At 36.8% G+C, this 15837-nt stretch overlaps 2 protein-coding genes across 2 annotated transcripts in view; one reads left to right on the plus strand and one right to left on the minus strand.

Annotated features, from left to right (window-relative positions):
- The window catches only part of LOC143423858 (protein krasavietz-like), a 210011-nt gene that overhangs the window by 136466 nt on the left and 57708 nt on the right, over positions 1 to 15837 (plus strand). The gene's annotated exons all lie outside the window — the stretch shown is intronic.
- Positions 7736 to 9888, minus strand: LOC143423842 (uncharacterized). Its single transcript, XM_076895448.1, has 4 exons — positions 9261 to 9888; positions 8388 to 9173; positions 8039 to 8356; positions 7736 to 7953 (listed from the first exon to the last, which is right to left on the minus strand). The coding sequence occupies exons 1-4, from the start codon at positions 9886 to 9888 to the stop codon at positions 7736 to 7738; spliced, it is 1950 nt and encodes a 649-aa protein (XP_076751563.1).

Here is a 15837-nt window from a genome sequence, read left to right on the forward strand (position 1 = left end):
TGGTGTTTTTCCTGTTCTTTGTCAGTTGTTATGTTCTGATGCTTTTTGGGGCTGTCCTGCATCGGTAGATTTTTAGCTTGATCCGTTACTTCTTTCTTGGCTTCGTCGCTTGTTTTCCCTTTTTCTTCTGGGTGCTTCTTCATGTCTTCTATGGTTTTCTGTAGGTTTTCAATTATTTTTAAAAGTTCCTCGTACGAGGGCTTAACGTTTTCCTCCGTTTTTTGTGATGCTGTTGTTTTGGCTTTGTTTGCCCTCATTTTCATATTCGCCTCCGTCTTTCGCAAACTTCTGGTTATATTTGTATTAGGCTTTGTAGATAGCCGTTTGGTATGGTGATTGTTTTTTAGCACTTTATTAACATACGTTAATAGGGGTGCGTTACTTTTTTCTAGCAAATTTCTTTGCTTGATAAGTGTTGCTATTGCATTGATGTTGGCACTTTTATTCTCTGTTGAGATTTGGTGACTGGGGGTTGGAGCCCCTTCTAAGATATTGTCTGTGTTTATTATGACACTGGTTTTTTGTCACTTTTTCTTGTCCTTCTGTTTATTTTATTTGACTGAAACACTGGGACTCACTGGGATTCCGTATCGAAGCGATGCGCAAACTGTCACTTGACTAGCACTGGCGTAGAACACTAAGGTTTCGGTAGCGCGGTCAAGAGCGTACGTCCGTCTCCTACGAAGGTCGAGGAACGAATGGGATACTGACCACTATACTACCGAGGACATTTGACATTTGACATTTGTTTGTTTTGTTTTCTTAGATGGTTACAGAGTATACAATATTTCATCGCTACAATGTTTCTTACTTTCTATTGTCGCGTTCCCTATCCGGAGATATCTGGCGCTTACATTGATAGTGCAACTTTTCAGGTCTTATAAATACGTGTTGTGGGTATTGTTGTGTGTGTCTAGGAAAAAATTTTTAAGAATTTTTAAAAACCTAGTTATATGTCGGTTTTGTTTTTGTTGGGGGGGGGGGGGGGTTAGTGTGTTAGTGTGTTAGGGTGTTAGTGGGGCTTATTCTATGTTAGTGCTGTTAGTTTTATTTTATTTTACAGGCTATGTACAGACTATTTACAGGATAATTTTAAGTTTAACGGGGAGGGCTGGTGATTTGAGGAGGTTGTAGTATCGGGCGAGGGTTGCTGTTGCTTTTTTGTTTGCTGTTGCTATGTGATGTTTCCATGTTAGTTTACTGTCGATGTGAATTCCGAGAGTTCGCGGCGTTTTAGCACCTGGCCAGTGCCTTGTGGGGGGAAGAGCTAGCAGAGTACAAGGCAATGTCGTCCGCGAATCCTGCAATATTTGTCAGTTTTGGTAGGTTGTGGAAGATGTGGGCAGTGTACAGGTTGAAGAGAGTTGGAGAGAGTACTGATCCTTGTGGAACTCCTGCCTCTATCGTGTGTGTTAAGGATTTTTCGTGGCCGATCCTTACTGCAATGCTTCGGTTTGTGAGAAAGGAGTGGAGCAGTTTGATTAGAGGTTCCGGTATTTTGTTTTCTATTAGTTGGTGTGTTAGTCCTTCGATCCAGATTGAGTCGAAAGCTTTTTCGGTGTCGAGTAGGATTATAGCGGTTGTGTTTTTCAGCGACATTTGCGTTTTTATGTCGCTTGTGACTCGCAGCAGTTGGTGGGTGGTTGAATGATTGTGTCTGAATCCATATAGGGTGGCAGGTATGGTGTTTTGTTTCTCAAGGAGTACGTTGAGTCAGGATAGGATGATTTTTTCGGCTACCTTGGAGAGGGACAGGAGTAGACTGATGAGTCGGTAGCTCGATGGGAGGGAGGGGTTTTTGTTTGGTTTTGGAATGGGGATTATTGTAGCGTGTTTCCAAGTATTGGGGAAGAAGTTGTGTGTGAGGGTGGCATTGATTATGTAGGTCAGTCTGACTATTGCTTTTTGAGGTAGGTTTTTAAGCAGGATATTGTGGATGTTATCGTGTCCTGGCGCTTTATTGTTTTTTAGCTTCTTTATTATGTTCCGGATCTCTGTGGGTGATGTTGCTTTGATACGGTGTGTGGAGGGGGGATTGAGTCTGTGAGTATCGTTTAGTAGTTTGCTGGTACGTGCATTTATTTGAGCTGTAAAGGATTGGTTGCCATTGTTACGTGCAGTTTGGTGGATTTTTGCGTAATGTATTGCTAGTGTTTCTGCTTTGTCTCTGTCGGTATACGCTGTGGTGTTACTGGTAATTGGGGGGTTTTGGTGGGGGTTCGGTTGGTTAAAGAATTTGGCTATTTTCCAGAATTTTTCGTTTATGTTTAATGAGCGGAGCTTGTTTTCCCATTGTAGGTTTCTCCATTGCGTTAGTTGGTGATGTACGTGTTTAGTGAGTGCGTTGTATATAGTTTTGAGGACTGGCTCTTGATGTCTTTGCCAGAGTGTTCGGGCCTTGTTTTTAATTCGGATGGCGTGTATTATGTGTGGGGGTAGAGTTTGTGTGCGTAGGTTGTGGCGTTTGTGTGGGATAGTTTGCGTCGCTGCCTGCGTTATGATTTTGTTGAAGGAGACTATTTCGGGATCGATGTCTTCAGCAGAGTGTATAGTGGCTTTCGTGTTTGGGATTAGGTCGTTGATTGTTTTTCTGAATTTTTTCCAGTTTGCTGCTTTGAATTGTGGTCTGTTATGTTGAGGATTTAGTGGAGGGGGGCGGGCTGGAAGGTCGTAGATGACTGGTAGGTGGTCCGAGAAGCCGGCTGTAATAGCACAGTATACAGTAGCGCAACTTGCCCGATTTTGTGTTACAAAATTTAATGTGTCAGTGCCATCTGAACTTCTGCCTCACTTGCTCTTTAGTTTTTCTTTCTCTCTCTTTCTTAGCAAACAAAAAGACGATTGAATATCTAACCAAACCTGAAGCTGAATTTGGAGGGAATTCAATATCTGTTGAAAGCTGCTTGAAAGCGTTGAAGCACGTTCAAACTATTTCGAAGATTTTAGGAGAAAAAGGAAAGGAAGCAAAAAAGAATCAATTTAAAATAGTTGTTAATTTCTAAAAGTATTTTGATTAATAATTTAAGGAAATTGTTAATTTATATAAATATTTTAAATTATATATTCTCTTTGGAAGCACTTTGATCTTAGCTTTGTTTCAGATGTTGCTGCATTAATTTTATAATTAAAAAATGTGACATAAGAAAGAAGTCAAATTGTGCAATACTGGGATGCTTAAAACAATTCAACGTGAAGCAACATTATTTTAAATTTCCAAAGGAACAAGACAGGTATAACATGTCTTATAATATGCCTTATGATTTTTTGATGCCATGCTTCTTTTGAGTAGTATAATATAAATATATGTAATTAATAAAGTTAAAGCTAGCCTTCATCCAGATGCTGTTCCAACACTATTATTGGGACGTGATACTAAACAACAGTAAGTTTAATAATAATTGTTAGTTTGACATAATTTCATTTAATGATTAAATTATTTGACACAATTTAATTTAATAAATAAATTCTTTTCAGAGATAATACAAATGTAATTGCAAAACAAAATGTAGCTACAGAAAAAGGAGAACTATCTAGGTATGTGAAATTGTATTTCATATTTTTTTGTTATAATTTTATATACAATTTTATAGTTCTATAATATATATCTCTTTTGTTGTAGTAATACATATGCAGAAGAGGCTGTAAAAGTTGAAGAAGAGAATAGGTAATATATACTAATAGAATAATTAAAATTATATTTTATATTGTTTTGTAATTTTCTATACATATTTTTTTGTTTTAGTAATACATATGCAGAAGGGGCTATAAAAGTTGAAGAAGAGAATAGGTAATATATATTAATAGAATAATGAATTTATGTATTTTTAATTAGTAAATTTATAAATTATATCTAAATTATTTTCAGGAATACAAAAACCTCTAAAATAATTCTGCCAACTTGCCATTCTGCTGCTAGTAATTTCGAGACAGAAGTAATGAAACCTTTTTCACGCTTTTATTGACTTTCTTTTCTTTGATTTGTATCGAGGTGGATCGAGTAGCTAAGATATAAATCAATCAAAAGATTGTACAATGAAAGTATATGCAATTTTATTTTTTGTTTTTTGTCTCCTCTTTTGGTTTGTATTGAGGTGGATCGAGTAGCTGAAATATGAAACAAGAAAGGAGTTGGAAGAAATGAAAAATAGGTTGCAATTTTTATTAAAAATATGATATCTTCGTTTTTTTCATTAATGAAACCTTTACTTTTAAGATATTATATGTTTGTTACCGATATATTTGTATACATAGGTATTAAGTATATATAAAATAACTTTAAAATAAATTTTAAAATAAAATATACAATGTATAATATATTTTTTGTATTTTTCATTATATTTTTTCTTGTTTATCTTGTATAATATTTATGTTCTTACATTTTTATAGTTATAGTAACATGTGTATTTTATATTTTTTCGATTTTTGCTTTCTTTCCTTGTTTTTCAGTGTATTAGAAATAATACATTTATTATTTTTATTAAATTTTGATTAACTAAACGTAAAAATAAGTTGGGCAGATAGAGAGTAAAAAAATGCAAGTGAGATTGAAATCCAGGTGGCACTGCGATTTGGTTCATATAGAATCTTGCCATTGTGGTTTTGGGACTGGCAGTGCCAGAGCCTGTGTCTTGCATTGAGGTCCCCTATAAGTACTGTGGGACCGTTTCGTAAAAGAATGGTGATGGTTTGTGTTGTGAGTTTATTTCGTGGTGGATTGTAGATTCCTATTATTGTGAGGTAATGTTTGTGTAGCCTGGCTTTAATGGCTGTTAATTCTATTGTGGTGCTGTCAGGGGTTGCGATAGGGATTGTGTGATGTTGTAGATGATTTTTAATTAAGATAAGTACGCCTCCCCCCTGGGAGGGTCGGTCGTACCTGTGTGTGTTGTCTTGGGTGTGAGGTGGGTTTCAGTGATGATGGCAATGTCGATCTGGTTTGCGTTGAGTAAATGACGGAGTTCGAGTGCATGACTGCTTAGTCCCTGTATGTTGTAGGTCATGAGTTTGTATGTGTGATGTGTTTTAGGGGCCATTGTGTTCAAAAATGCGTGCGTATTTGATTAAAATTTGCGCCTTGTCAATACCTGATGTTGCCTGTTTGAATTCGCTAATTAGTGTCTTGATGTCGTGTATAAGTTGGTATATATTGAGCTCTTTCAGTTCTTCGTAAAGTTCCCTCAGGTCAGCTGCGAGTCCGGTGGTAGGTTGGTTGTTGGCCTGAGTGAGCCTCGGAGGTTGGGCTGCTGTTGACCTCGGTGGCGGGGAGGGGGGGGGGGGGGTATCCTTCGCCTTGCAATGTCGGCGTAAGATACGCTGGTGATGGTTCTGCTGGCGTATTGGGAAGCAAGGGGTGTATGGTTTGTGATTTGTGGAAGTCTGGATGGAAGACGCGTAGTCTTTCTCTCTGCGTAGGCTGCACGTGCTGGGCATTGTCTGTAGCTGGCCACCTGTGCGTTGTTGCAGTTTGCGCACTTGACGGTGTTGGATGTCCTGTTGCAATCCTTACTGCTGTGATTTTGACTACACCTTACACAGCGTGTCTTAAGGTTGCAATGACTGCTAGAGTGTCCGAAAAGCTGGCAGCGGAAGCACTGGGTTACCGTGCTTCTCGCTGTGTACTTCTCGAACGTATACTTATGGTGTAGAATTGCATTTATTGTGCGTAGTTGGCCCAGCGTTATATCTTGGTCCGTTACGACTATGTACAGAGGGAGAGCAGTTTTTGTGCCTTGTTCGCTCGTTCTTGTCATTTGGTGCACTGTGACTGTTTTATTAAGAGTCTGTTCCAGGTCAGCTTTAATGTCCTCCGCAGAGAATGTACCTGGTAGTCCCCGCATAACATATTTTCTTTTTTGTTCGTTCTTGTATCCATAGGTATGGAATTCAGTGTTTTTTCCCTTCAATAGTTGTGTGATTTTTTGGTGGTTGTATATCGTTTTTACGTGGATTTGGGTGGTTCGTCCAGTATTTCTTAGATAGTACTGGTTAGTTATTTTGTTGAGCTCGCCGATGAAGGATTTGATGTCTGTCGGCGTCCCATTCAGAACTAGCGGCGGTGGTCTTTCCCTGATAGGGGCTTCCGGTGGATTTTCGGGTGCCTGGCTAAGCAGTGCGAAGGAATTGGCTGTGGGTACATTGGCGATGGTGGCTTCAGTTTCCATGGGTGCTGGGGAGGCTGCTTTCTTTGTTGACTGAATTTGTTTCAGTACTTCTTTAGCTTGGGCCGGGGGGATGATATGGACCTTGGTCCTGTATGAAGGTTCCTGGTTTCATTATGCTTGAGCTGGATTGTGTGGCGAGGTCCGCATTCTTAATAAGTGGCGTGTACTTGGTCACTTTATATCCTGTTTTGCACTATTTTTATAATGTCTATGTAGTTTTTTATTCTACTTCTTTGCGTTCACTTCCTGTCTTAGCACTACACTTCGCGTCGCTGGTAGTCGCGGCGCGCTTAACTGTGAGTTGACAGTGCGTATCGCATTTTATGACTTTGTTAGCAGTTTTCGGGAAGGCAGCCGATTTTTGGACAACCTTACGCTTCGGAGGTCAGGACGAGAATGCCATGCTACCGAGGAGTTAAACAATGGTTCAATTTTATGATGTGTACTTAACCGAAACATTTTCTTTTGTTATAACCGCCAATATTTATATGCGTTTAGTCTATGTTTATCCTTTACATCTATTCTGGACAGCTTGCAATTAAATCTCATAATGGGATTGCTGGATTGGATGTTCCTATTGTAAGTGATTTTCTTCTCATACGTTTTTCTATTTACGTGATAAATGATTGGAATGTTATCCGTGTTCTGTATGTAACCTTCGCTGTCCAGGTAGATAAAGGATTCAGGTGGAGTGTATCCGGTTTTCATTGCCTTTGCAAAGTACAATGGATTTGGATACGTGGAACTGTAGATGAAGCTATTGGACGTTATATTATTGATATTTGACCAGTGGTTTCTTATAAGCTTTAATATGAACAAGTCTATCCTGATAAGTTTTGCTTCTTCGTAGAGTTTGCAGTTGCTGATCATTTTCTTGTAGTTGGATTCCGGTGATCCGTATTTGTTAAGGCAGGCTCTCAGGCATTTCCTCTCGAAGATCCGTAGCTTTTCCATGGTGCCTGCGCTAATGTTGAACCAGATGGGGCAGCCGTACGTCAGGATGGGTCTTACTAGTATATCTTGTAACAGAGAATTTTAACGCATTTATCGAGGTCTTGGGAATAAAAGAGTCTTTTGTAGATAAGGAAGGCTTTTTGCGCTTTTTCTATTTGGATTAGGATATGGTCGTTATAGTTTAATTTAAAATCTAAATGAAGGCCTAAGTAACGAACGATGATGTCTTTCCGTGATATTTTGTTGTTCGTGTTACTATTGTCGCGAATGTGAAATTTCGAGGCGTATGTTCTTACGTCTTGGTTCGCGTCCGAGATTTTCGATATATATGGTCTGAACAAGATCGTTTCGCATTTATTTATATTTACTCTTAGTTTCCAGGTTTGGAAGTAATCCTGCAGCTTATTGAATATTTCTTGTAACTGAATCTGTAATTTTGAAACTTTATTATCGCGGATGTAAATTAGAAGATCGTCCACGAATGCTATTGCCATTTTGTTGTCGCCGTTATTTAGGCCGTATAATCTTAAAAGATCGCTTATGAATATATTAAACAAGACAGGAGAGTTCACCGTGCCTTGTTGTAGGCCATTGTCTATATTGAAAGCTCTACTTGACTTTTATGGTCCGTTTGTTACGTAAAATTTTTTATCATGTAGCATGTTCCATAAAAGTTTTATCAAAGGAATAGGAAAATCCTTTTTGAGGAGTTTGTAAAAGAGTCCATCCAGCCAGACTGTGTCAAATGCTTTTTCTAGATCTATCATCACTGCTCCGATGCAGTCGCCCGCGTTCCTGGCCCAGCAAATATCGGATGTAAATTTCGTGATCGCGTGAACTGTGGAATGTTTATGTCGGAAACCGAATTGGCATTCAGGAATTATATCGCTCGAGTTGCTGAAGTTAACAATCGAATCGTTTACTGGTTTCGAAGACTTTGCTAATGTTTGGAAGAAGACTGATCGGACGATAACTATTAGGGTCACTACTGTCTTTTCCTTTCTTTTTGATTGTTATTAATTTGGCAGTCTTCCAAGCTGCCGGAAAATGTGCCGAATGTAGGCAATTGTTAAAAAGAATTGTATAATGGAATATGTATTGTCGCGGTAAGTGTTTTAATACAATATTCGGAATTCCGTCAAAGCTTGCCGATTTTTTATTATTTAAATTTCTGAAGGTGTTCTCTAGCTTAACAAATGAGGTGAAGAAGTTGGTAGGGATTGACTTCACGTTTGGGCAGTCTGCTGCGTTTGAGTCTGTGAATGTACATACTGTAATGTTCTCGTCTCTGTCTCTTTGTATTTTTTGTCTCAGAGAATTTACTTTCTGTTGGATCAAATTGGAGAGTTGTGGTTTTCCCATGTGTGCGTTTTAGGTGTGGACCGATTCGAAATAGGTGCCGAGAACGTCTAGCTTGTGAACTGTGTTTATGATAAGAAGTCTGTCGTGTTCGATCGGTAGATTTTGTGGGCTGATTCTGGCTCTTCTTAGGAGATCTGTGTTGGAGGTGTGGATTTTCAGGATGTTTATTTACGGACGGGAATAGTTCGCTGGGACTTTTGATGGAGATTTTACTAACCTTTCTTGACCAGTAATTACTTATTGACTCTTGAAGGGCTTTCTTAATCTCGTATCTAATTATTTTGAGTGTTTCTTTGTACATGCTAACTACGGAGTTGTAGGCTGAGGTATAATTCCATGGGTTCGTCAATCTGTTAATCTGGGTGATTGTGTAACTTTTTTGTTTTCGGAGGTTTTTAATTTTAGGTGTAATGTATTTGTCTGTGGAGTTTTTGTCATGGTCTATTCGCGGGACAGTGGTTTCGATAGCCTGCAGGATGCTTTTGTTTAGTGTATCAATGTGATTATCAATTTCGTTTGTCGTTAAATTTCTGTTATTGGGGATAATCTGCTGGTGGTGGTTGATTAAAAAGTCATTAAATGTTGTCCAGTCAGTACTGCTGAAGTCATACTTGATTAGTGGGATTGTCTCGTCGAATAGGAAGTACTCTGTCGATGATATAGATATGGTTAGTATGGAAGCTCTGTGGCCGCTGTCTTATTTGAAGGATTTAAGCAGGTTAGGCCCCTCCGTGTTGAGGTAGGAAATTCTATTATCAGCGAGGCAAAGGTCGATGAATGCACCGCTTTTTGGATAGGAGGGGACTGCTGTTCTGTATAGTTCTATTTTATATGTGATTTGGTTTTCTAGGATCCATTTGTTCAGAGAGACCCCGCGTGCGTTATTAATTGAGTTTCCCCATGCATGATGTTTGGCGTTTAGATCGTCGGCTAGTATGTAGTAGTTGTCCGGTTTATTTAATTTTAAGGTGTCGAAAAGTTCTTTTAGTTTCATCATAAATTCTTTCTTACAATTGCTAGTCGCGTATGCCGCTACTAGGTAAAGTTTGCGGTTGTATTGAAATTTTAATTCTAATACTGTGGACTCGAAACAGGTACTGTTTTTGACGCAGTATGGCTGGATGTTTTTAAATTTGATGTCGTTACGGATTATTATTGCCGTACCTCCTGCTTGTTTTGAGTTTACTCTATCTCTTCTAATCAAGCTATAATTGTTAAAACTAATTTTGTGTCTCGAATTTAGTTTTGTTTCCGATAACAAAACTACATCCGGTTTGTATTTAGTTAGACAATCCAGGAGAGTGACTCTTCTTTCATTCGTTATTATGGAGTTTACGTTAATTTGTACTATATTGAGGTCGTGTAAAATCAATTTATTTGTTTGGTTTTGAGTTTGCGAATTGGAAGGCATTTTACCAATTTATGTTGAGGGCTTCTGCGATAATATCTATTTTGTTCGCGGTTGTTGTGATACTATCGGCTAACTTCGCGATTTGTGTGCTGATTGTGTGCGCAATAATTTTCTTTATTTCATCTAAGAACGAGGGTTGATTTATCGCGTTTGTGTTTGTATTTATGTTTATGGGTGTTTGTGTTTTCGTTGTGCCGTAATTTGAACGGTTGGTTTGTTTGATGTGACCGCGCTGTACGAGATATTAGATTTTACTATATTATTGTATGCAATGGCTTTTTTTTTCATTTGGTCCAGTTTTGTTGATTCCTTTCCTCTATTTTTCGTTTTAATTCTTTTAACTTTGGGCATCCTCGATAGGAAGCAGGGTGCCCGTACTGTTTGCAATTAATACAATGGCTCTGACGTTACCCCGCCTTTTACGTCAGTGTCCATTTTACTAGATCGCGGACATTCTCCTGGATTGTACGGCAGCTCGCATTTCACGCATCTATATTTTAGATTGCAATTCAATGCAACATGTCCGATACGTTGGCATCTCTTACACTGTATTCGGTCTTTTTTAATTAATTTCTCCCATGTGACTAGGGAGTGTAGCACAGTTCTAATTTGTTTTAAATTGTTTATTTTACTATCCTGTGATATTTGTACTAGGTACATTGGCAGATTTTTCCCTTCGTTTCTCGATCGTTGCGTTGAAAATTTTTTTACTGATAGGAATTTAACGTTTTCGATTTGTTGATCTTCTAGATTATCTAATACTATTTCGGGTTCAAAGTCGTCTTCTAGATTTTTTAATAATACTGTAACAGCTTTTTCTTGTTTTGGAGTATATGTGAAATATTCTGTGTTGCTGAACTTTAATAGTGTACATATTTCTTTGTTTAATGTTACGTTTTCCGTGTATAAGAGATGCTTCGTATTGTTAATTTTCTTTATATAAAAGTTTTTTGTCAAAGTTGGCGAACGTTAACTATTGATGGTAAAAATATTAATCTCAAAAATAACCGCTTTGTTATAAACGCATTATAAATTCAGTTTTCGAAGTCCCTACATTTATTGTTACTCGGTGTCAGTCGGAACAGATTGTTCGATGTATTGCTACTAATTTTATCATGTGTATCTTATCTCGCAAATTGTAATTGTTATAATACCCTTCAAGCAGTGTTTATTCACACTGAAGTAAACGGTAAATATTACGCATTCCTCTACTGTTTAAAATACGTATGTTTCATTTACTACCAAAACCGTAAATGTTATCGCCGTTCTCTACTTTCTATGACCTTCAATGGCTTTATGTTACTGGTGACTGAACTGGTTTTAAAATGCTCTATCGTAATACGGAAGCAAAAACATACCAATTCATTTAGAAAAGTGAAGGTGACCTTCAAATGTCCGACATACCTCCACTTACAAAAAAACTATTTTCGCCAACGGATGACCTCCTTCTTACTATGCAATTTTATATCAGCAAAAATTTCTGTAAGCCTTATAGTTTCAAAGATATCTGAAATGCTAATAGTTACTACTCCACCCTGTATAAAAGAGATGATACTTCATAACTATAAGGATAATACACAGTGGTCTAATTTTACAGCAATAGTATATTTATTCAGCTCTAACTAAATCTACTCTCTTCCAGGTCTTTCTAAAATCTGCTCGTCTCCTTTCGCCTACGCTTTTTAATTCTCCGATAGCCGATTCTCTATCTAGGATAGGCGTTGTCCTTCCTGGCGAATTAGGTGCCTCTCGAAATTTCAACATCTACTTTCTCATCCCCGTCAAAGAACTCTGTTCTTATCCCTTTACGGGAATTTCCTGGCTCTCTGACGATGACCAGGTTTTATGGTACACGCTTCACTCGGATTCCGTCTTGGTCTCTTTCGACAGGTCAAGTATTTTAACCATCCTGGCTAAATTTATACACAATACAAAATTTAAGTTCAATCTTCACAATCTGTTTGCTAGATAATCTGCACTCTTTCCCATATTCTTACATATAAAACACACATACAATCATTATAACATTACATCCTTCACATACACCCCTAATCAATTAGTTAAGTTAGCTTTCCTCTTTCTCTCTTTTTCTTCTTTTCGCTATACATGGTTGCACTTCGTCCACTGCTACTACTTCCTTATCTGGTATTTGTATTATTTGAAATCCTTCGCTGCCTTCAATAACATACCTATTGCAGTCAAGGCTCTTCGTTCTTTGAAAGAAGTTTTCTATTAACGCCCGCGGTTGTTTCGGTGTTACGAATCCTATAATCGGCCTCCTTATACACTAAGGGATCTTTTCTTTTACTATTATAATGGGCTCCGTTTTTTTTCTGATTCTTAATGGTGTGTCCCTAATTTTTTCTAAATCCCTTTTGTCGTCTATTCATCTAAAATAGATCGCGGTTTTTCCTTACTTGTAAAGGAGAGTTTGCTGGGTCTAAAACTAATTGTTTGTTCGTGCCTCCGGACTATTTTTATTCCGTACTGTATTTTTTTTCTTCTCTGACCGCGTTGGTCTTGTTTATGCTTTTAATAGTTAATATTTGCCTCGATGGTACAGTCTAAATTTTCGTTTTCCAATTTCGCTCCTTTCATCGTAATTGTTAGATTTACGTCCCACCCTATTTTTATGGATGGATGCGATACAAAATCCCTGTCCACTAAGATACAGCATTGAAGTTCAGGTAGCGCTGTCAAGAGCGTACGTCCGTCTCCTACGCAGAATAAGGAATGCTACATTATGTTCAACTTAAACTAGACTTAATTGTTATATACATTGGATTTAGAATATGTATAGAAAATGGCAGAACATAAAGTAAATACAATTAATGTTGGGTCAGGGTAGAGATAAGGTAGAAGAAGGAGGATAATGTAGAAAGGAAGAAGGTTGACGGTGGAGGAAGAAAGAAGAACGGAGCGAGAGGAAGGAAAGAAGTCGATTTATAACGTGTGGTGGCTATTTAGAAATAATATGGGTAAGTGAAAAAGAAAGAAGAATTGCGGATTTGTAGAATATTTTACATTGACTTTGAAAACAGGCTTTGGTTTTAGTTGTTTATGTTATAGCTATCAATATTTTGTTGTATTGTGTCTATGTTTGTCCTTCAAGTCTATGCTGGATAGCTTATAGTTAAATCTCATGATGGATTTCTGGAAATCTGTATTCCTGTTATAGGTGATGGTTTTATTGGTAGCTTTCCTAAATGCGTGGTAAATTAGTGGTATGTTTCTTAAGTTTTGTACATATTCTTCGCTGTTTAACCCTTTAACCTACAACTACGGGCGTAGCCCGTACCATGATCGGACCAAAAGTAAATATTATGGGCATAGCCCGTAGTACAATGATCGGGCCAAATATAAATATTAGCGGCGGTGCCCTCCTAAAGTTATAAATATCTGTAGAATATTTGATAAGTAAAAACAACCTGATGCAATAATAATGGTAGATGCAAATACTACAAAAAATTTATTTATACAAAAATCAGTAATACAAAATTAATAATCTGCAGTGGTGTGATACAATTCGAAACATTTTGGTAAATGAAAGGGAACTTTGCATTTCTTACACTCCTACGTTGTTTATTTTATTGGCAAACTCTACAAGGTTTTGACGGTCTTAATTTTGATGCTGTTGGGTCAATATATTTTGTCTTCGTTCTTTATAATTCGGCTTTGGCATATTCTCTAATAGTGATTCGGCTATGTTGATCCTATAGTCAACATAACATTGTTTCTTCCCGTTATTTATTTTGTTGCATAAAATGTATGAATTAAAAAGACCAATATTAAACAGATAAAAAAAAATTTGTTTATATCCTTTCATGTATTTCCTCATTACTGGAAAGCATGCTAATATTTGGTCTTGGAGATCAATTCTATTCATTCCTTTATTGTACTTTGTAATACAATTTGGTTTTGGAGTACAATTGGATCCTTGTGTAATCATTTTTGTCTTTCCATTTTATAGCGAGTATTCAGTTGCAGCTTCTTATTGCGTATTCCCCCCTTTTTAATTTTACATTACACAAATCTTTTGGCATATGCTTCGTATTTCCACGTACTATGTCAATTACATTTGTTTTATAATTAAACAATAATGTCATAAGCAATTTGGGGGAAGAATACCAGTTATCTATGTATAAAATATGACCCCTGTGCAACACTGGCTCTTTCACAACACTTTCCGAAGCGCTATCATCACGGTTTATTTTACCATAGCAATAGCCTGAATTGGACTCACACAATTTATAAAATTTAACGCCAAACCTTGCCCTTTTTGATGGGTTAAATTACCTATAGGGTAGGCTTGGTAGGCCCCTTGAATTTCATGAGCGATTCATCAATAGCAATGTCTTCTTTCATTATATATACCACTTTAAATTTTTGGTTCAAAAAATTGATCACAGATTTAATCTTACTCAATTTATCTGTATTGGCAACCAGATTATTGTTTGCGAAATGCAAACACCTTGTAATTTGTAGATATCTTTTCAAAGGCATTGATTTTCTAAATATCAACGTTTCAATAACAGCCCTCTTCGACCAATTCATTTGTATTCTTGGTTTTCTTACCTGTGCCATTATTATGGACAATGCGAAATATCTTTTACTTTCGTTAGAATCTATAGGAAACCAAGTTTCATCGATTTCTCGTGTTCTGCGTGGATTCGCTTGTATTTGATTTGTATACCGGTTAGTTTCGATTACAATATTTTTTCAGAAGATGTCATCAAATATTATATTAAATATATCTAATTCTCATCTACTTCCTCGTAATTAACGTAAGGCCTCTCTTATGCCAGGAGTCATTGTACAGTCCCAGATTTTTGAACTATTTCTTATTTCTTTCTAAAGCCAGGGCTCTGATAGTTGATCGTCGTCAGAAGTACCATCAAGAACTAATCGCATGCATTTTTCTTGAACAGAACGTATAATATCACTACTGTCACTTTCGGTACAGAAATTTTTAGCACAATTCTCACTGCTCTCATCACAAAATCTTTTTCTTGAAAACATCTTGTGGGAATGCTTCTCTAGAATTTATGAAAATAAATTTCGATGTGCGAATGTGACCAAGAATAACTTCTGACTGATCACGATATGAAGAGATAGTAAGAATATATCACGAGCCTTGTCTGTGCTATTTGTAGTGGGGCAAATTACAAACCGCGACCGTCGTACCACGAGCGATGCCCGTAATATTTAAGAATGGTCCGATCATCGTACTACCACAGTATACAGTAGCGCCACAGTATACAGTAGCGAAACTCTCTGTCGGCACCTTTGATGTCGGTGTACCATAAAATTGAGTACGCATGCGCGACAGAAGCAACCAAATCGCAGTGCCACCTGGATTTCAATCTCACTTGCATTTTTTTACTCTCTATCTGCCCAACTTATTTTTACGTTTAGTTAATCAAAATTTAATAAAAATAATAAATGTATTATTTCTAATACACTGAAAAACAAGGAAAGAAAGCAAAAATCGAAAAAATATAAAATACACATGTTACTATAACTATAAAAATGTAAGAACATAAATATTATACAAGATAAACAAGAAAAAATATAATGAAAAATACAAAAAATATATTATACATTGTATATTTTATTTTAAAATTTATTTTAAAGTTATTTTATATATACTTAATACCTATGTATACAAATATATCGGTAACAAACATATAATATCTTAAAAGTAAAGGTTTCATTAATGAAAAAAACGAAGATATCATATTTTTAATAAAAATTGCAACCTATTTTTCATTTCTTCCAACTCCTTTCTTGTTTCATATTTCAGCTACTCGATCCACCTCAATACAAACCAAAAGAGGAGACAAAAAACAAAAAATAAAATTGCATATACTTTCATTGTACAATCTTTTGATTGATTTATATCTTAGCTACTCGATCCACCTCGATACAAATCAAAGAAAAGAAAGTCAA

Source organism: Xylocopa sonorina, chromosome 5 (genome assembly GCF_050948175.1).
Source record: "Xylocopa sonorina isolate GNS202 chromosome 5, iyXylSono1_principal, whole genome shotgun sequence".
Lineage (NCBI taxonomy): Eukaryota > Metazoa > Arthropoda > Insecta > Hymenoptera > Apidae > Xylocopa > Xylocopa sonorina.